Genomic DNA, 20,878 nt, shown 5'->3' on the forward strand with positions numbered 1-20,878 from the left:
AGCCACGGTGCCAGAAAATAACTAGATTTGCTTATAACTACCATGAAGTATGCTTTAAACAACTCTCGCACGCACAGTATGCAGTGGAATGACCTTCAGTTTTAATCAAAGTGGGTATTAATTCCCCATCTTACAATCAGTTCAGCTCATGTTTTCTGAAAAGCAAGTGAACCGTTACTATCAACGCTATCTGCTCGTGCTGTTCCTGGGCCATAGGGGAAGCCTTGGGATAAAGCATACTCCTTTGGCTTGTGATGCTGCAAATCCACCTAAATTACTAATACAAAGAGCTGCAAATCCACCCTTTGACTCTTCCCACCATCCCAAAGCAGGCTGTCAGCTGGTTTGAAGTTGACATCAATAACTTCACAGCACTGAGGTGATTCAACGCACATTGCCATGCTTTTGAGGCAGTTTGTGATGTACTGTAGTATGGGCAAATCGCATTTATACAGCAACTTTTACAGAAATTCACGTGCTTTGTGTCTGCCAGCATAGACTTACCAATAAAACTGCAATTGGATAACTGGGGATCTCTGCGAGGAAAAACTGCAAGCACTCAGCCCAGAAGAGAGTAGACATCATCATCAGAACACACTGAGCAATAGGTACAAGGATGTAAGACAACGTTTCCTCAGCCAGAGACAAGTATGCAAACCATTTTTATATTATATATCCTCTGTCAGTTACATGTATACATCTAGTAGCTGAAACACAAAGCTACAAAGGAGCTTGTATCAAATTCAGGCAAAGTTTAATTTACCCCGCTGGATTAACTGTTATTAGCCATAAGGGATATGAACTATATTTTTAAAAAATTGTCAGAAATCAGGATTGCAACCAAGAATCAGGCAAGCAGCTCCTTAAAAGCCTCAATGTAACATACACAAGGCTTTAAAACCATTCAAAACCTCAAAGCCAAGTGTTAGTGAAGGAAATTATAAGGACGTGTTGCAAAAGCTGCTGATCAGGTCTTTGTTAAGTAACGCATGAGACCTATAGTGTTTACTATTTTCTATTTGTTGTAAAATCAAAACGTTTTTAGTATTTCTAAGTGTAGCATACAGCACTCTGGGTGTTGTACAAGGATTTGAAGATTATAATAAGTCCCTCTATAAATGTATATAATAATGTAAACGGAATAGTACACATAAAATACGAGCCATTTCTATGGTTTCTTTCTCTTGGACAGCAATTACTTAAGTGCTTTCTATACTTAATATTTGAAACTTGGGTAGCCACTTTAATATTACACTGTCATGTGTTACCACTAACAACAATCAAAAATGTCTTCTATTTAATTTAATAAAAACAGTGCTTGAATGTGGGTTAACAAAATAGCCCATGTATTTTGGAAGCAGTCCTACCCATTATAAACACAGCTGCAGAAGTTAAGTGCACCTTGTCATGTTAAGGGTTTGCTGTGAAGATCGTCGCTGCACCAGCCAGCCAGAAACCTGCACCGAAAGTAAGGCCACTAAACAAGCAGCCATGAAACGTGATCCTCTAATCTGAAAAATAAGGTTTGCAGAAGCATGTTTTCTTCAAAGCTTCATTTTCAAACTGACAACCTGAAATTGAAACTAATGCATTATCTGAGCAAGAGAACCGCCTGGTAGCTTTTCAAAATGTAGGCAAATATATGCTCTGCTCTATTTCACACAGAACAGGTGAATTCTGTTTTTATTTACAAAATTAATTGAGAGTTTTGAAGGCATGCAGAAGTTGGAGATTGAATTTCCTTCAAGTTTTATTTCTCAAGCTCCTTTGGAAGCTTACCATTTAGTTAACATTTAATGAAATGCTCTAATAACCACAAATAGTAATCCTAGTTTCTCTGCAATTGCTTAAGAAAATGAATGCTGCTATTTATGTAGCTATCATACATGTATTATCCTGAACTTAGAAAGTGCCATTTATTAAGTTATTGAAAATGATCATCTTTGCACATTTTCAATTACTACTAAACTACAGTCTGAGAAAATGTTAATAAAAAGAGGCCCGGTGTACATCATTAATATTTTTCAAATTTGGAACAACAACAAAAAAAACAACACCCAGAAACAACAAACCAGGTTCACTCTTGAAATAACTCACATGGACAAATGGTGTAATTTAGAAGAACATTTGTTCTGTGATTCCCATAGCAACCTTAATTCTCCCTGACTGTGTATCTGGTATCCAGGATGACTCAACCTTTGCTTGAATACAAAATCAAACTCACAGAACAAGGTGCGGTTTAGAAAGGTGCAACCTGTGTGCATTCTTAATGACCACAAATGTACTTTTGTGTTATTCATGTTAACACAAAAAGTATTCACCTTTACTCTATGCAATTTAATAATTATTGGTTTATAGTACTGTAATTTTTATAAGGACATCCACATTTGCTCCTTAGGAAGGTACTAGCCTGATCGCAGATTTAAGAAACCCATTTATCCCTTAAGGAGACACGTTTTTATTGATCTTTGCAATACTAACTTAAGGTAGAACAAACAGCTTTAGGAGATGACACTACTTCTATAGACAAATGAAATAGCCCCCAAAGAAACTGCCAGAGTAGATATCAATTAATTTCATCTGTTCCTGTATGGTCTAAATTAACCTTCTGTCTACAAGGATAACAACTAATCACACCAACGCTGTTGAACAGCTAGAAGGAAATTTCAGCAAGCTTGCAGTGGTATTTTCATACATTATAAGGAACACACGTTTCTAGAGGAAACAAAAAACTTATCAGTTAGTTGCATAATTCCTGCAGGAATCAAAAGATAACAATTTTAAATATGCAGCAAAGGACTTGCAAGAAGCCGCAGGACTGTCGTTGTGCCAAAAAGCTGTCCTTTCCAAATTCTGGAACTGCCTATTGGCACATAAAATGGATGTCACACTGGTGCAGGCCCCGTGAAATCTAGATCTCACTGCACCAGATGTTCAGAACGTATGCCAATGGCTAGTCCACTGGAGAGTACCACAAGTTGTAGCATATACCGCATTTCAGAGGGGTCAGAAATGTCTCTTCCAACTTTTTTAAATGATGGAAAAAAATATTTCTCTAGATTTTTCTTGGTTAATCCTAATTAACTTCTCTAAATTTCTGTAAATAACATACGTTGCTACAAAATGTTCACAAGCTGCAATTCTTGGTTCTTTAACAACAGTGGTAACACTGGCAGAGGTTATACTCTAATCACTCTCAGCCAAAATAAACACCATTCCGAGATGAAGTGTGCTGCTATTATCTACTTCAATGGCAGCTAGAAAGTAGTACGAGGTGTGATGCAGCCACTTGGCTTTCTGAGCTAACTTGGACTGCCTACAGTAAAGAATTCTGCAAGTATAAATCCTCCACCACAAATTGCCATGAGGAAAATAATATGCATAATTTAAAAAACAGAATGCAATTTCAAGACCACACACAATTAGTTTACCATAAAATCACTTACTAAAAATCAGTTGGAAGCGCTCTTTTACTGATAAATTATGGCCCAAATAAAGAGGTAGGATCTCGAATAATTCTGCATAAAGCGCAACACTTAGTGCATCCGTTCTTCCAAATTAACATATGGCAAGTTATATTTTTGATAAAGCATTTCATAAATCAGTACGGAGTGAACTATTAACATCAAGTTAATAGAAGCAAAAATCTCATTTAAGAGAACATTATTTTAAATCTAAAAAAAAAATCATAATAAAAAATAATGTTCCTTAGCTCCTTTTCAACTCAATGCTATGAAGAAGTATTCTGAATATTAAAGCTTTTATAGCAGCCAAAAGCTCCATATCCATGCTTAATTTAAACTTACCACAATTCTGAAAAAAGGCTCAAATTTTTCATGTTGAAAAATTCTAATTTCAGAACAGAAACGCTGCATGTGTCATTTTGGGGACCTATAAGGCCACTTTTACAACTCCTATGAGATTTTGCACATCAGTTCAGCTCTAATTAGACGCTTTGCTATGATGCTTGTTTACACTACAGTTTTCTACACTGTCTTAAAAAAAAAAAGTCAAGTCAATTGTAACCAACAACAGCAGCAAATAACCTATTGTTAATTCTTACTATGAACATAAATGGGAAAAGAAAATCAAGTATTAGTAAATATCACTGCAATACGTCTAATATAGGAGTACATTTGTCCAATTTGAAACGCAAAGATGCACTTCACTGTTTGCAAATAACATAGTCAAATCAAGACAAGTTGGTCCAGAACTGAGCAGCAATTTCAATTTCAGCACTTCCCAGGGATGTTACACAAGGTAATGAAGACCACATGACCCACGTGAAGAATTACCCTTTTGCAGCATTCCTGTTTTTCACAGGTCTCATATATGAAGTTGTAGTATTACCATAACATTGTTTAAAACATTACTCAAAAAAAAACCACCAACAACAAAAAAGCTTCTTCCCATTTACCAGAAGTACATCTGCTCTTTCCATTGATTCATTTACTGCACGTATAAGATCTAAGATTTGTTGACATAGTCCTACTTGTAGTACATTAAAAAAATGCTTATTTGGATGTCAAAGCTTCATTGCTTCATTCTGTAAGAAGAGCACTGACAAAGATATATAAACCTTTTGCAGTCCTGTCCCTTCATGCAAATTATACCAAATTCCAAATAAAATTCAAAGATTTGGGTGTTGAAAAGGGGGTTTTGTTTTGGGGCTTTTAGTTCTTATTTCTCCTCTGATAAAAAAAGGACTAAAAGGGATTTAAGTGCAGTTTTGTGAACGCCTCTGGCTCCATCTCTTTATTCATGAATTTAACAAAGGAGGCTAAGCCAAACAGTCACCATCAAGTCATAAGGAACAAGAACATGCCCTGAAAAAGCAGGCAAAATAAACCCAAGTCTGTCACATCTGCTCTTGAAAACAGGTGAGAAGGAAATACAAAGAATGTGTCATTGAAATGAAATATTTCCAGACTAAGGAATCAGACAAAGAGATTCTTATCTTTTCACAAGACAGAAAGAGAATCAGTCACAGCCATTTCTTACAGACTGGGAAAGAAGGCAGAGAGACTGATTTTTGACTCAACACATTCTTCTTTAAAAAGCAGGAAAAAATAAAGAATACAACATTCAGTGCACAGAAGGTAAACTTCACATACCTCCTAATAAAATCTTATGTTTAACTTAGTTTCATTTTCTTTCTCTGAAAAATACTAATTTCTTTTAGCTTACAAACATCACCACATGTTTTTTATCTGAAATGTATATTGTTGCCCTCTAACCTGTTCTCACAGAGGCAGTGCTCCAGCTGAGGTGTGACTCACATTAAATATAGGAAAATTATCATCTGCTATGATTACAGATTAAAATCCTGTCATATTTACCTTTTAGCAACGACTTCACATTGCAATAGTCTGCAAACAAATGAGTCAGCAACCACCAGGCCTCTTCTGTAAAGATTACACCTATCTGCTTATTCTGTGGTTTACTGTAGACCAGTATTTGTTTCTGCCTTCCCAAATGTAGTTCTTCGCATTTGTTGATTTTGTCTCTTTTCAACTTATTATGAACCACATACTAGTTCTGTTTTCAATTCCTTTCAGCCTCAACCAGCTTCATTCAACCAAGCTGCTCCAACTCCCACTGTTTATTTTATTAATAGAAGTAAGGCACTCGCTGGATTCAACCTATGCGAGCAAATACATTTAGTAAGGTAGAAACAACTTGGGGGAGATGCCTGGCAGGCAAAGGCAAGATATGCTCATGAAAAACAAACAGACGTGTGTTTTCTGTAATATAGTTAACGCGGGTGACAATCAGCGCACTCTCCAGAGCAGGGAATGAGCATTGTTAATACAATACAGAATACAAGGGAAGTTCTCACTTTTAATGTTACTAGAATAAAGAACAGCCATTCTTCATCAGGATGTGTAATCTGAATCCTCAATGTGAGGACATACTAAGATAATTTATTCAAATTCTTATTAAAAGTTCTCGATTTATAAAACATCCAAGGACTTAAAAGGACATTCTTCAGGCTGTAAATTAAAGGATTGAGGCAGACATTTTAAACCAATGTGAATGCTTTAAAGCAGTTAGGCTGCCAACAGTTTCTTTGGTGAAAAGGGTGGGAGGGGGATTAAAAAGACACTATTAGAGAATAGCAAGAAGTTCAGACAAAACAAAAATTACAAGAGATGAAAGAAAGATGAAAGTGAACTCTGTGAAAGTGTGTCCTACCATTTAAGCTTAAAACTCATGTACTATTTTTGTTTTCCAGAAGACAGACCTAAATCAAGATAAGAGTTACACTTTTTAAACTCGGGTAAACCATACATTGAAAGAAATATACTTTCTTCTTTGCTTTTCATGTGTTTAACACAAACAAAGCATTCTTCCATCACAGGGCCAACAATAGAAAATTGACAACGAAGTCAAGACCACAGCCATATAGAAACAAACTGCTGAGTGGGAGGAGCTGTGCCTTCTTTCACACTCATTCATCAGACTCATTCAAGTTGTTCGTTTTTTTTTTCTTTCTACATTTAAATCCTCTACGGTCTTCTTTCCAATTGGAAAGGTTTTGCTGCATGCAGCTTCAAAGAGATGTTTCTCCAGCACTGAAGCACCATTGCGAAGCCTGGGAGCCATGGCCAACCTACTTCATCTTTCAATGCATTTGCACACAGCCATCTGAACATCAGCATAAAAAGCCTGCACACACCAGACCTCAAGCTGAACCAGAACTGAAGAGAGCCTTTTGCTCAGCAAAGGGATCCAAACAAAGCAGTCAAACAGATTAGGAAACAAAGAGAACTATTGACTTGTCACACTGCATTGCTTATTCTAAAGCAAAATAAAAAGTTACAGCAGATTTGTATCTCTTACCTCTCTGACTTCATGGAGTTGACCGGAACGCTGGCTCTTGGCTCTTCTGGCAGCTGCAGGTGATTTGTGATGGGTGATGGTAACAACAGTTGGCCCGCTTTGATTCATATATTTCTGGCCACTAGGAGATGCAGAATTAGCTGTCCCAGGTGGCAGCAGAGATGAGCTTCTACTTCGTGAGGATGAAACGCTCTAGAAGAAGCAACAGAATGTTGGTATTAGCAACGTTCACACAAAAATAATCTGCAGATCAGGCTACAGGTTTGCATTGTTCTGCTTTCCTCACAAACCTCAACCTGGAGATCTAAGTGCTCAGGACTGATTGATTCCTTCTGAAGCATCTACATTGCTCAGCTGGGATCTTCTCAGAGACATGAGGCAACTGCCTTTGTTTCTTGAATTGTCTGAAACTGGCGTCCTCAAAAATCTCCACAAACTCCTGTATCTTAACACGCTGTTAAAATTCCTACAACCATACTTCTTAGGAAAGATATGACTGATTTTTAGGACAGATTAAAACAATACTACCACGAATATCTTCAATGAACTCACTGACCTATAATTTGTCAAATGGTTTAGTGTGAAAAGCAAGAAAAAAAAAAAAAATGTTGCTGTCTTTTCATCATGAACAGAGCTGCAGTTTTGGAAAGGCCAATCCACACACCAATTTAACATTACAGGCTGAACCAAAGCGTGGCTTAAACTGCAAACAGGTTTTGGAGTAATCTTGGGATGTACAGTAAATACAAAAAAAGGCTAAAAATAAATCTCCAGCAGTATCTGCAACTTAAATACTATTTTCACACAATCTATAAATTTAGTCTGAACATTAGATAGGAATGAAGAAAGCTCTTCAATCATTTATCGGTGTTACTACCTCAGTTTGTTTTCCGCAGCCAAGCTCCGACACGCATTAGAACCCTGTGACATATCACATATAAGAGCAATATAAAAAGGCTTTTCTCTTCTATTTAAACTGCCAATTGCACCTGCAAGTTTAAAATTGAAACAGAATAATTCCTACCTCATAAAACACAAACCAATTCAGAGAGTGACATTTAGTAGGCACTTTAAGAAAGTGAGGTAAATACACAGCGCTGCGGGTGAAAAACCATTTCATCCCTCCTACAAACTCTGCACAAGTAATGATGGCAGCTTTCAATATTTCTGAGAGTTACTGTGAACGTGGGGGACTATTCTTAAGTCTAATGGCAAAAGCACAAAAGCATTATTTGAGTACAACCTCTCTGCCTATCCCTTACAAGTCACTCTCGAGCTTTGCAATTTTGTAGTTATTTCATTTTTTAAAAAATTTAAATGCAAGGTGGACAAGCTCCAGCTAGCACTGGAATTGAAGTCACGCATTATGTTACACCAGTACGCTGCCTGTAGACAATTAGGCAGAGTATCTAGCACTAACAAGATGGAGAAGTGAAATATGTTCTATGTTGCCCCCTGCCACCCACCCCCAAATTAGACATTAGGCTTTTTGAGGTATTGGAAGTGTTAAAAAAAAAAAAAAAAAAAAAAAAAAAGAGGGGGGTGGGGGGAGATATCAAAGTGTCAGTATGTGAAGGGCTGCTACTGCAGACATACTGAGTCCTCATAGCAAAAGGCATTATTCCAGTGGCCTGGATTTACATTTACAAACACTTCCAAGAGTGATGATCTGACTCTCTTTTTGCATTCTTTGCTACCGTAACTATTAAGATTACAATAACAGGCATCCACAGAACCAGGCATTTATAAAACAATCCGTTCTGCCTGATAATTTACAACTGCATTGAGACTGGATTTGACTCTAAGGCAAAAGATACCTATATGGCATGGGGGTAGAATTTGTTAAGGGCACAGAAGTTTGCTGTTTTTTTAATTCATCTTCCATGTGAAATAGCGTTGTTTAGACTGAACTACAGTTTAAAATAACAGAGGAAAAGGTTTGGGAGAAGGGGTTGAGGGAAACTGGATGTGCCTCAATTTCCTTTTTAAACAAGTTTCACAGAAAAAGGTTACCCCTAGTATGATAGCAGAATATATTTACTGGTTTTTCTTTTCTAAATTGACTAGCATGAGAATACTCCTAAATTACATTTTGAGTGCAGAGAAAGAATAGAATAATTTCATTTTTCAGCATAAGACACACTTATCCTCCAGTTTAATAAAAGTTATTTTTAGAATGAAATCTTCTGAGGGTCGCTGAGGTTCTAGTGTCATGCAATCACAATATTAAAAAACCATGACTGCTACCTTCACGTAGCTGAACTGATCATAAAACATAGATAAACAGCAGCAATTTGAAACAGCAAGCCCATCCATTAGTTTCACTTTAAGGAAAACAACATGCTTGGAGAAGTTGAGTTTTATTCCACTGGGATTTTCTTTTGGGGAAAAAATAAGTTACAGATCTGCAAATAATAAAAGTAATATAAAACAAATACAGAAAAACCCATGCACTGTTTCTCTTTAAACACAGAATCAGGAAGGAATGCTAGGAGAAAAATGGCTTTTAGAAAAAAAATAGCTGTCAGAGCTATCTCATGGAACCTGCACGTTTTGAGAGACATTCATGAATTGACCTGTATGTGTATTTGAAGTTAATATCTGTAACAGTTACATTATTTTGCAATTCAATGTTATTTGCTTCAAGACATTGTTTCAAACTGCACAGAGCTGCTTGCAGCTCACCTACAGATCACAACAGACTCAAAATGCTCCCAGCCTGCCCGACTGTAGCTCACACCTCCCATTTTCTCTGCCAGTGTCACCTAACACACTATGTTGACACACTGACAAATGGCACAAAACCATACTTACACCTTTGGGAGTCATACATTTGATACTGCACTATTAGGACAAAAGCCACCAGCTAGCTGCATTTTTTTAATTATCTTTGTATCACAAATAAGTAATGAACACATTTCCAAGAAGCAGATACACACATCACTTTAAAACTCTCTCAATCTGGGTTAAGGTTTTTACTGCAAGACTTGTTGTAGTGCATACCAAGTCAATGGGCTACATCAACTACACTCTTAAACTGTGACCTGAAGGAGACTGAACAGTCTGTGGGACCAGAGTGCTGTTATGGCAGCTTTTCATTACATTTTGTAAAGGCAGGTGGCAGCTTGCAGCAGCTGTTGGTGGTGGACACTCATTTAGGGCATGGAGTTTGGGAAGCAGTGGAGCAGAAGAGAGAATCAGGAAGACCAGCCCATCTAGAGTTTCAGCAGCGAGTGGTACTGAGGAAGGCTGTCCTGCTACAGCAACAACAGGTAACCCCAAATCTCTATATATAAAATCTCTACGTTTCATGACCCAGCAAGGGCTGAACATGTTGCACTGCCAGCTGAATGCCTTGCCCTACAACAGTGTGATGGGATCTATGGAGGGAGCTCACCTCTGCCAGTAAGCCTGTCCTAGAGACCTCTCCCCAGCTCAAGGTAGTTATCAGTCCTATGCAGCACACCGAGTCAGAAAGGTTAGCCATCTAGAACCAGCCACAGCTTGTGCAAAATATCAGAGCCAAATACGTTGGTTTGAATGGCTCCTACAGGTCTGTAAGTTTTCCTCACCCCTTCATTTCCTGTCCCTTTACCCCTTACTTCCAGTTAGTAACATTGCTTTTCCAAGCAGCGTGCCATAAAACTCCACCAGCCCACTACACAAATCCTCTTGCATCTGATTTGGCATTATTCTTTAGAGGATGTCCATGAAATACAAAACTCAGATGAACTCTACACTAGAACCTCTGGCTACCCATAAAGCTAGCCCTAGGCAAGTCCCCAAGATAGTGAGATCAGCGCAAAACCCAAACCCTGACTGAAATGACACAAAACTGCAAGGAATTGATGCTAGTGAGGAGGAAGCACATGGAGATGCAAAAACTAGTAGCATACAAAATGTGGACAAATGCTTGCAGGAGACAGTTTCTACAACCACTCAAAAAGCCTTTTGAAGTGGGGCTCCACTCCTCAGTGCTGGAAGCACCAGACCTGGCACAGACAACTGGACCAGCAGCAGAGCTGTGGCTGTTCATCCCAAGGATGTAGGGTTGGCAGCTAATTCCTTCTGCCAGATTCCTCCCGTCACTTCCAGAAGAGACCTCTCCTGGACTGACATACTCAGCCCTTTACGTACTTTCAAATTTTACAACACGTTGTCAACACCTCTACTCCGGCCAAATACCTGACTCTTCTTTTGCAGAACTTCTCCAAATTAAAAACTGGGAATGGAAAGCATCTCTTCTGCATTCAGACACACAGCTGTGTAAAAATAAAAATAAAATCTTTTTTTTTGTTGTTAAAAATGTTAAAGCTAACATGATGTTTTCCATAGTTAAAAGCAATCTAATTACACACCATACTACAACAGCCGTTTTCCCAAAGTCACTCTCCCAGAAAATCAAAGCAAAGACAGTAACTGACAGAGCTTTACTCCTAATTTCCTGCTCTTCCCCCTAGCACTGCTGGTATGATTGATCTGGACCTCTATTGTCCTATCTGGTCTCCTTTGGTCCTACTGCTTTCTGGTTTGCACATAGAAAAAGAAAATAATGAAAAGACTAATGAAAGGAAGACATTCGCTCTTCAACAATTAGTAAGTCATGGTGCCCATAATGAGTCAAGAAGCCCAGAAGCTGAAGCGTCCAAGAGGGATTAGAAATACTCTTTCCTAAGGCTACGCTTTACCATAGCTCCAACAGCTTGCCTGCTAATAAAATGAAGCCAATAAAAGAAAAATAAAGGAGACAATAAAAGAGTAATTTGTAACTTGAATTCGTCCTTGCTTTATGAACTAAAACTATCTAAAATATGCCGGGCTAACAGACTTGGTTTAAGATCTTTTTTTTTTTTTTTAATTCATTGTCCATCTCCAAGATTTAAAAACAAATGACATATGGACTGCTTCCATTTGGATACCCAAAATCCCAACAAATAAAATAACGCAACTGTAGTACAGTAAGCCCAAACTCTACTAATGTTTCGTGACTTATTTTCCCTGGAGACTGTTCTTTCTGTTCACAGAGAAGCTGAAGTGTTTTTCACCATTTACCAGAAGCAAACAGTTTTGTTTATTTTCAGAAGTAAATGCAATGTTCCAGAGACCAATAAACTAATTTCTGAAGTGATTTGTCATATCTGTTTATGGATGATAATCGTCATCTCCTTCACAGGCACTGTGCCACAGATGGTTTATACAGGAATAATAAATACTGAAATGACATTCCTTTACTCCTCTGCATATCTATATAGCACAGCACCAATCCCTGCATACAGCTTTAGAGCAACGAGAAGTCACTCTCTGTCAGAAAGTAATTACAGCTGAGACACCACCATTCGGTAGCTTAATTCCTATCTACATCTTTTCCAATGCATCCTAAGCAAGCAAATACTGAGGAAGATAAATATGCACAGATCTGTTTCATTTACATTTAGATCATTCAGAAATATTAAAGCTCAAACAACTGAATCTACATAACATGCAAACTGGAGCGTTGCAAAGGGACCAGCTTATGATATGCTTTGCCCATTTGTGTAAAGCTCCATCTACAGCACTAGCTTCTCTGACAGATTATTAGTGTGCTTTATCTTCTTTAGGTAAGGCGATACATTTGTCTCCTTTTAAGCAAGAGACTACAAATGCTCATAAAAGTCTTGTCAAGAATCATTTGAGCGTATTCATGTTCAACCCTAAACTCACTTCACTTTTCTCCCCTTTTTTGTAGAAAGATTTTGAAACCAGAGATGTGAGCAACTATCTTCATGCAGCTTCCAAAGAGAGGAAAAAAAAAAAAAAAAAGTGTCAAACACACATCCCCAGCCAAGCAATACGCCCTTCTCAGCCTCACCACTGTGAGGATTTCCAAAGCATGTTTTAATCAGAAGTACCATACTTTATTTGGCTTCTACAGGTCAAGAAATAGGGGAGGAAGTGGAAAAGCACACTGAAGGAAGAGTAAACTTTCTCAAAAAAGGGAAAATGTTCAATGTTAAGAATCAAAGCTTGAAACTTTCACTAGTCTGGCTTTCTGGAAAGTTATCTTGTGCACGTTTAAAAAAAAAAAAAAAAAAAAACAAAACTCAGGGAATAATCTATTTGGAAAGTGAAAGACAACTCCATGGCCATGCATTACTAAAGGCAAGAAGAAACTGAAGAGGGGTCTCCAAAGATCCAAGAGGGCCATTTTTTCAGCTGTGGAGAAAGAAGTACTCATCTGCCTCAATGATTTGAGAAAAGTGCTGACTTCCAGGCATTACTACGGGTGCTGTTTCACAATTACTGAGAATATGCTACTGCAGTTGCGGCCTTCATTCTCCACCATCTCTCCACACTGGCTCTGAGGCCCATTTAAGCCTATTGACAATGAGCTCAGGGCGTTAAATCAGAAGAGAGACAGAAACACAGACACAAAGAAGGGCAGCAAAGCTAGTGAAGGGTCTAGAGAACAAGTCTTATGAGGAGTAGCTGAGGGAGCTGGTGTTGTTTAGCCTTACAAAAGGAGGCTCAGATGAAACCTTATCACTCTCTACAATTACCTTAAAGGAGATAAAGCAAGGTGGGGATCAGCATCTTCTCTCAAGCACCAAGTGACTTGAGAAGAGGAAACAGCCGTAAGTTGTGCCAGGGGAGGTTTAGGTTGGATATTAGGAAAATCTTCTTCACTGCAAGGGTTGTGAAGTATTGGAACAGGCTGCCCAGGGAAGCAGTTGAGTCACCATCCCTTGAGGTCTCCAAAAAACATGTAGATACAGAGCTTAGTGACATGGTCTAATGGTGGACTTGGCAGTGTTAGCTTAAAGGTTGGACTAGATGATCTTAAAGGTCTTTTCCAACCTAAATGATCCTATGATATAGAAATTTCTCTGCTCCTTTAGCTCACCAAACTGCCTCTCCAAAGTTATAACTGTCAGCAGACCCTTGACAGTCCCTCATAGAGAGGAGCAGTAACCATGTTGGCTCAGTTTTAAACATAAAGCCTGAAACTAAACCAGAGTAAAGATAGTTTCTGGCCAGATCCATTCTTGCCATTCTCCATCCAGGAGGGCTTTACTCTGTGGTGCTGCTGGAAGCAGAGTCACATCTCCAGCTTCCCTTAGATCAACACTCGGCAGATTCCTCAGTGAGCCAGTTGGGGAACCAAGTACTTTTTAGCAGGATGGGGCTCTTGCTGTTTGATGCCCAAGCTGCTACAGGCCAGAAACACAACATAGCCTGCACCAGAGGTGGCAGCAGACGGAAGGGAATTGGACTGCCTTGTATAGCTGCAGGGAATCAGCAGATGGGTTGAAGTGAGACGTGAAATCGTACCATCCAGTTTTAGCAGCTCACTGGCCAGCTCCAAGCCAGAAGCTGGAACAAGGAGTCATCTGCCTCTTTATTCTAGCACAAACTGAAGCTGAAAGTTTCCACCTCATCACAATTTAAGACACAAGCTACGTCACAACATAAAGATTTCTGTTCCCTACTATGTTCCTGATACACACTGAGAAATACAAGGGTTACATGCCAATCCAGCAACTAATACATTCATGTATATTGAAATTAAGAGCTGGTATAAAAAGCTCTCTCTGTGTATTTAGAAGTGTTTTTTACAGCCACCATCATAAAACAGTGAAGAAGGAGGGATATGAAACAGAAAAACAAGTGAGCTTTTGAAAACGCATGGATATAAGATTATTCTTGAGAGTTACTGGAAAAATCATGTATAGGGCTACTACTTCTTGAATTCATTCTCTCTCTCTGAATTCCAATTTGACTAACATTTTTAATTAAGACTCAGACAATCAAATTGACTTAACATAGTCTTAAAAACACACACAAACAAGAAACAGCAATTCTTATCCAGACACAGATGACTTCTTCCAGTACGGCATGATTTGGCACTCTATAGAGGTTGAGAGCTCTGTAATTAAGCAAAATGAAATTTGTATAGGAATACTGAGAACATTAAAACTATCCTACAGCATGGGTATTATTTGCCAGAGCACATTATCCTTTTACTACTTTTTTTTTTTAATCATTAAGATGTAAAATTTAATTAAAATAAAGTGAGAGACTTAGCCTGTCTTATATATGCTTGTCAGTTGTATAGCTCACCTTTGGACCATATTTAGACATTAGTATGCAAGCAACATTTTCATACAGCTTTTTTTTTTCACTGCTCTGCTTTATGTCCTCTACCATTCCAGTCCCCGACAGAAGTTTTAAAGACTGAAAGTCATACAATAACATTGTAAGAAATTAAAAAAACAGGAATGGTGTAAACTTTTTTTCTTGAAAACTCTCCCTGAACAGTATTTTGCTTTATTTGACTCAGATATAAGCATACAAAGAAATCACAAACAAGTTTATTTGAAGTATAAACATTACAGCATTTCTATTTACAGAATGCCACCGTTATTAGTGTACTATAAAAGCTAATTTGTGAAATAAAAACCACAACATATAACTACACAAGAAGGGGATAAAAGTCAGATTCAGATTTCACTACATGGCTGCTTGCACCTGCAGGAGTTCAGAGGAACTTCAGTAAAAGAATACATAAGTTTTGCAAATAGATTATGAAAATTATTGAACGATATTGTTATTAGGGAACATTGATGGCATTGCACAGTGTAAATATAAACAAAATACATTGTGAATAGTACTGGGCTACAGTTATATAAAAATAATATTTAACTACCCATTTTAAGAATGGAAAGTCTACTAAAGCATTGAAGTTATTTATTCTCCTCAGAAAAGGCTTTTATGTAATCAGAATTGCTTCCTGACAAGTTATCATCACTCAAGAAGAAGAAGAAAAAGCTTTTATTTTACTTCAGACACTTCAGTGAATGTTGTTCTCTTAAAAACACCATCCAGTTGTTCAGTTAACATATAATCAATATTCTCTAGATCTTGGGGGCAGAGCAAGCAGGAGTCCTTTCTACCTGCAGTTATATGCATTTATTTCTTTATTTATATAGCAAACAATTTATCTTTCTTCCTTATTGTAAAGATGTCATTAGAAGTGTTTAAAAGACTGAAGATGAGAAGAGGAGGTGTTTGGTTTTTTTTAAGTGATTTTTAGTATTAATGCTAAAAATACACACAACATAAATACAGTAACGACCTGTTCCTCAATGTGTATTGTCATCCCTTCCACCTTCAAAGTGCATTCTAATTTGAACAGACTCATGTCACTTCTACTTGGAGGCAGGGAACACCCTCCACTCATCATTCTGCTATTTTTAAAGTACTTGTCAAATATACTTGTCTGTTTGACAACAAGAATTGAGACATCACTTGTAAAGAGATAATATTAATCTTCATTTGATGGCCTCTTTCAGATTTGGTAAAGATATTGTAAAACTGACTATTGCTAATACCTACCTGAAGTTTCTATAGTAAGAGCCATTAAATCTTACAGAATTGAATAAAACTAGTATCAGCGAGCGCTTTAAGTACTAATAGGGCACTACACAGGTATTTATTATGGAACGGCTGACCCAACCTTTCAATAACCACCTATTGACTTCATAGTCACCTAACGAACTTCATAAATTTCCCATGAATTGGACAATGTTTATTTATTAAGAAAGCTCATTTGACTTGAAGAAGTCTGTTCTAGCTAACAAGGAATTACAACTTGCTGCTTTTATTCATAAATCTTGAACCACAAACTCACAGAGTATGGCAGCCACTCTATCACCCAGATTACGCTGTTCTACACCTACACCACCTCAAACACAGTACTTACTTCTCCCTCTGAATTATTTACCTTAGAATTACCTTCCTTGTGATGTTTGGCACAGGATCGAAGCTGAGTGATCCAGTATTGTTTCTCCTTTGCATCAGCAGCTAGAACAAAACCAAGAGAATGCAGGTGTTCACAAGTGAACTGATGCTTTTTTTTTTTTTTTAAATGCATTTAGATCTGTGAAAACTCAGGCTGTCAATCAGCTACCAGACAAGCTACCAGTTCCCCAGATACTTCAGTCCTTCTTTTCTAACACAGTTCAAGTAAATCTCTCTTTAAACCTGTATGTCACTCACATGCCACTGAAAGGTACAAGAATGAAAACCACATCCCCCAAAACATCTTTGAGAAACAGGTTTAAAAAGCAGTGATAATATTTTCTGCACTCTGTATCAAGTGGTTCCTTTATAACTTTACTAAATATACTCAGAAGTGTCTTTTTTTAAAGGAAAAAAAAAAAAAAAGCACTAATGCAGTAGTCCTAATTAACAATATCAGTACAGAAGTGGATAATTTCAGTATTTTCTTCTACTTCCTCTGCTATTAAATATCTTGATAGTTTTTGACTCATCATAAAAAATATTTATTGAATTTAATCAACTTCATATATCTGACTAAATTAAAAACAGCAAATTGTAAGTGTTTAACAATCTCAAGTGGGTGGAAAAGCATGACAACAAACAAAAAGCGTTTATGATTTCTAACTGTGCAAATCCCAAAATATATTTACAGACAGTCTCCTTGCTTGCTTTTGTGTTTTGGTTTTGCATATAAAACAATAACATCTCTTCATTCACATTTCTATAGCTCTACCACAGGGAGTCCTGCTTAGCCAACTGAAACTGGTCAGAATAAACTAATGCAATTTTGAACTTTTGTAATGCTCTATTACACACCACCTTTTTTTTTTTTTTTTTTTTTTAATTTGCCTGTGAACTAGTTTAATATGAACGTATCTAAACCAATCAACCATACTGAAAATGCTTGAGAATTTTTTTTTTAATTTTTTTTTTCTTCAGAAGTAACTTTTACACACCCTGTAGTCTTTATAGTACTTGGGAACAAAGGAAGACAAAATTTAATACCTGTTAAAGGTATGACAGGTATAATACCTATCAAAGGTATGTTAAATTACTCCAAGAACAGAGTATCTTAACAGCTTTCCACCGGCATCTTCCCTTCTCAAACCCAACAGCAGATTCATCACTGCACTTGATCAGGAGGATAGTGGCACAGGAGAACAATGTAGAACTGAAATGCTATGATGTGGACAGCAATGAAAACAGCTCCTCCTTCCTTCAGGAGCAAAGCAGACACACTGTACAATCAGCATGCCACTCTAAGAGCTTATTGAATGTATCTTGAGGTATCTTCCAGCCCTGAAAGCTTGTATGTTGTAAATTCACATGTACTTAATTCCAGATTACTGTTACATTCTGTTTTATAGTGTCGTATGGAACAACATAGCCATAAAGCCCCTACTTTATGGCAGTATAGGGAAGTAAGAGAGAAATGAGAGAAGAGACACAAGCAAGAAAGGGAGAACAACTCAGCTGGTACTTTAAGCAGCACTGTACCTCTCAACTTAAATATCTCTCCGTTAGCAGAGTAGACCACCAGCATGTGCGGCACTTCGTCACTGGGTGATATTATAGCTCCAGCTAAAGACAAGGTTCCTCGAGGCTTCTGGTTTTTACTTTGTTCATTCACAAAATACTGCAGAATCCCCGTCTCAAAGTCCAGCACAAAGTACCTGTTCAAAGAAATTGCAACCATGTAATATTTCTGTTACAGGGCTTTTCATGCATTTACTTAGATGAGCACAAATCAATCTTAAATCAAGATCACAAACAAACAAATTAGGTTAAAGTCATCTTTGGTAATAATTTAATAAGGTACTGCTATTTTGATTAGTTGCTTTTTTTTTTTTAAGGGCATGTTTCTGAAAGGAACGCGTGTTTCTTTCAGATTAATGGCGAGGTTCACACACAAGACATAAAAATAAGGAAGGGAGGTGTTCACTGAAGAGACTGCACAGAAGATGTATGAGACAGTTTCTTTTTTGATGTTTTCTTTATTGCATTTATAACCTTGATATATATGCTAATTTTCCACAACCAAGCTTTTGAAAAGGCAACGCTGCCTTTGCAGAAGGATGAGCACAATTAAAGGCACGGTATTTTCACTTCTGTGATCATACTTCACATGCAGATGTCATCATTGTAATTTGGAAAACTGACGAAGGGAAATGAACATTCAGATCCCATTCAACACCAGGTAGGAAGCACAAATGACCACCTACAAGAAAACAACTAGGAGGAAAGAGAAACAGAAGGCTAAATTCCACGTGGCCACTCTGCTAACAAGTTCTAACAAAGAAAAAAAAAATCATTGCTGATCATGCATTTAGGAGCAGGAAACATTCAGCCAGTTAAAAAGCAGTAGCCACAAAGATAAATAAAGAATAAAGAATAAAATTTATACTTTAATAAGCATTTATTTAAAAAAAAAAAAATAATAGGAATAAAGTAATAAACAGAAGATCTAAAAAAATAAAAAATAAGAGTAGCCATTCAGAATCACAGTACGTTGAGGAGAAAGGGAAGCACTGATGGATGGAGAGCACAGGAAGTTCAGGAGTAGAAAGTGCCTAAAAACTTTTGCAGTTCGTTGTTCTGTACTGACAGAGACAAGCGATGGACTACGCAAATAAAGCATACGTGGAAGATACTGAGCTGGAAGATCATCTAATTTTTAAACTGGTTGTTCTTGGAACATTTTTTGTAGGGTTCCAAGCAAAACCTTGGGAGATTGAAACAATGAAAGCAAATGCTTCATATAATATAAAGAGAATACATTTAGAAACAACTGTACACAAAAATCAGAGTCCTGAGTTGTCTTTATACTAAGACAAACATCGTGGCTTGGTTGTAAGGCGCTGACGTTTTGCTCCAACCCTGCTCTGTTAGGAAGGGGCAATGGTCTCCTCTTGCTGAGGAGCAAACAAGCAGCCTCACCCTGCTCCAGGCTTCCCTCACCCCGTTTTGACGAACACAAGCCACTCCACAGTAAGCCAGCTGCTAGGATCGCAGCATCATTTGTGGTTCTCCACACACTAGAGTGAATATGACACAAAGATGACCTACCCCCTTCATTCCTGCTAAAAAGAACAGCCCTAACAAATTGACTAATACCCCTAATGTGGGCATTCGGGACACATTACATACTATTGATCCTGTAGATGGGACAGTTCATGTGAATTTGTGTACAGAAACCGTGACTGATCAGACTTCTGTAATTCTGCATACCCCAGAGCTGCTCAGGTTACTACGTTACCTTGAAAGCGTCGTTTCGTCTCAGCCCTTTTTCAATATCCCCATATGAAGGACACCTCTGAGGTTTCCCTCACAGAATATTTCCAGGACTCTCTTCACAGCCCATTGAGGTTCTTGGTGTTCTTTGCTGCGTCTCTTTTTTCACCTTAAATGAGCCTGGGCCTGATGCAAGCAATCGTTGCCCAAGACTTACAGAGCTTCAGACATTTTGGCTGGGCAATCTTCCTTTACCAACCTTTACTCAGAACTCTCTACTGCCTCCACAACAGAACAAAGATCACTTTCACCATAAATTATTCACACATTAACAACCCGTCCCAAATAATTTTAAGCTACTGCACCATTAACCCTCACTTCTGCCCTGACTCCATCTCACAAATCTCCCGTAAGTGCCCTCTGCATCCCTTCCCTTACTTAACGAATGGCAACCCTCTCTTTTGTAACCATGAAACATCTTTTCGCCTTCTCTTTACAGAGTTTACCTTCACAACATAAAAAAGGACCACAGCTAATAGCAAGCTGAATGCCAACCAGCACCACGTTTTCAACAGTAGCTTTAAACACAAGGAGGCCCTAAACAGGAATTGCCAAAATTTCAGGAGATTATCTTACTGCCTTTTATTCCATCAGTCCACAACCTTCGTGTTTTGGTTGGCTTTTAAGTGATTTTACAATACTGCTTTCCCACTTATAAAGCATTTTTCCCTCTTCTGATCGCTCTGTAGGGAGAGATGATGCACTTAACTGTGGGGGAAAACAGCAGAATTGGAAAACACAATCAAAAAGTCTGACTGTACATTTCATAGTACATTTTCTTTTCACTTACCCTCAGTTTTACCCTGCCTTTTTTAGGAATAGACAGAAGGGATGCTGTGCCCCTGAAAATACCTTTGCTTGACCCTAGAGAAAGTGTTTCTCTCCATCCAACTGACAAGTTTCCAGTTTTCAGTTCCTTTGGGTG

General features: G+C 37.8%; 1 protein-coding gene across 2 annotated transcripts in view; it reads right to left on the minus strand.

Annotated features, from left to right (window-relative positions):
- OSBPL10 (oxysterol binding protein like 10) overlaps window positions 1-20,878 on the minus strand; it is a 112,754-nt gene that overhangs the window by 60,573 nt on the left and 31,303 nt on the right. For both annotated transcript variants that reach the window (XM_084510118.1, XM_084510117.1), the window contains exons 2-4: window positions 18,160-18,335; window positions 16,604-16,683; window positions 6,844-7,035 (exon numbers count right to left, since the gene is read on the minus strand). In XM_084510118.1, the coding sequence (XP_084366244.1) occupies window positions 6,844-7,035; window positions 16,604-16,683; window positions 18,160-18,335 (448 nt within the window). The remainder of the gene's footprint in view (window positions 1-6,843; window positions 7,036-16,603; window positions 16,684-18,159; window positions 18,336-20,878) is intronic.

Source organism: Aythya ferina, assembly GCF_964211825.1.
Source record: "Aythya ferina genome assembly, chromosome: 2".
NCBI lineage: Eukaryota > Metazoa > Chordata > Aves > Anseriformes > Anatidae > Aythya > Aythya ferina.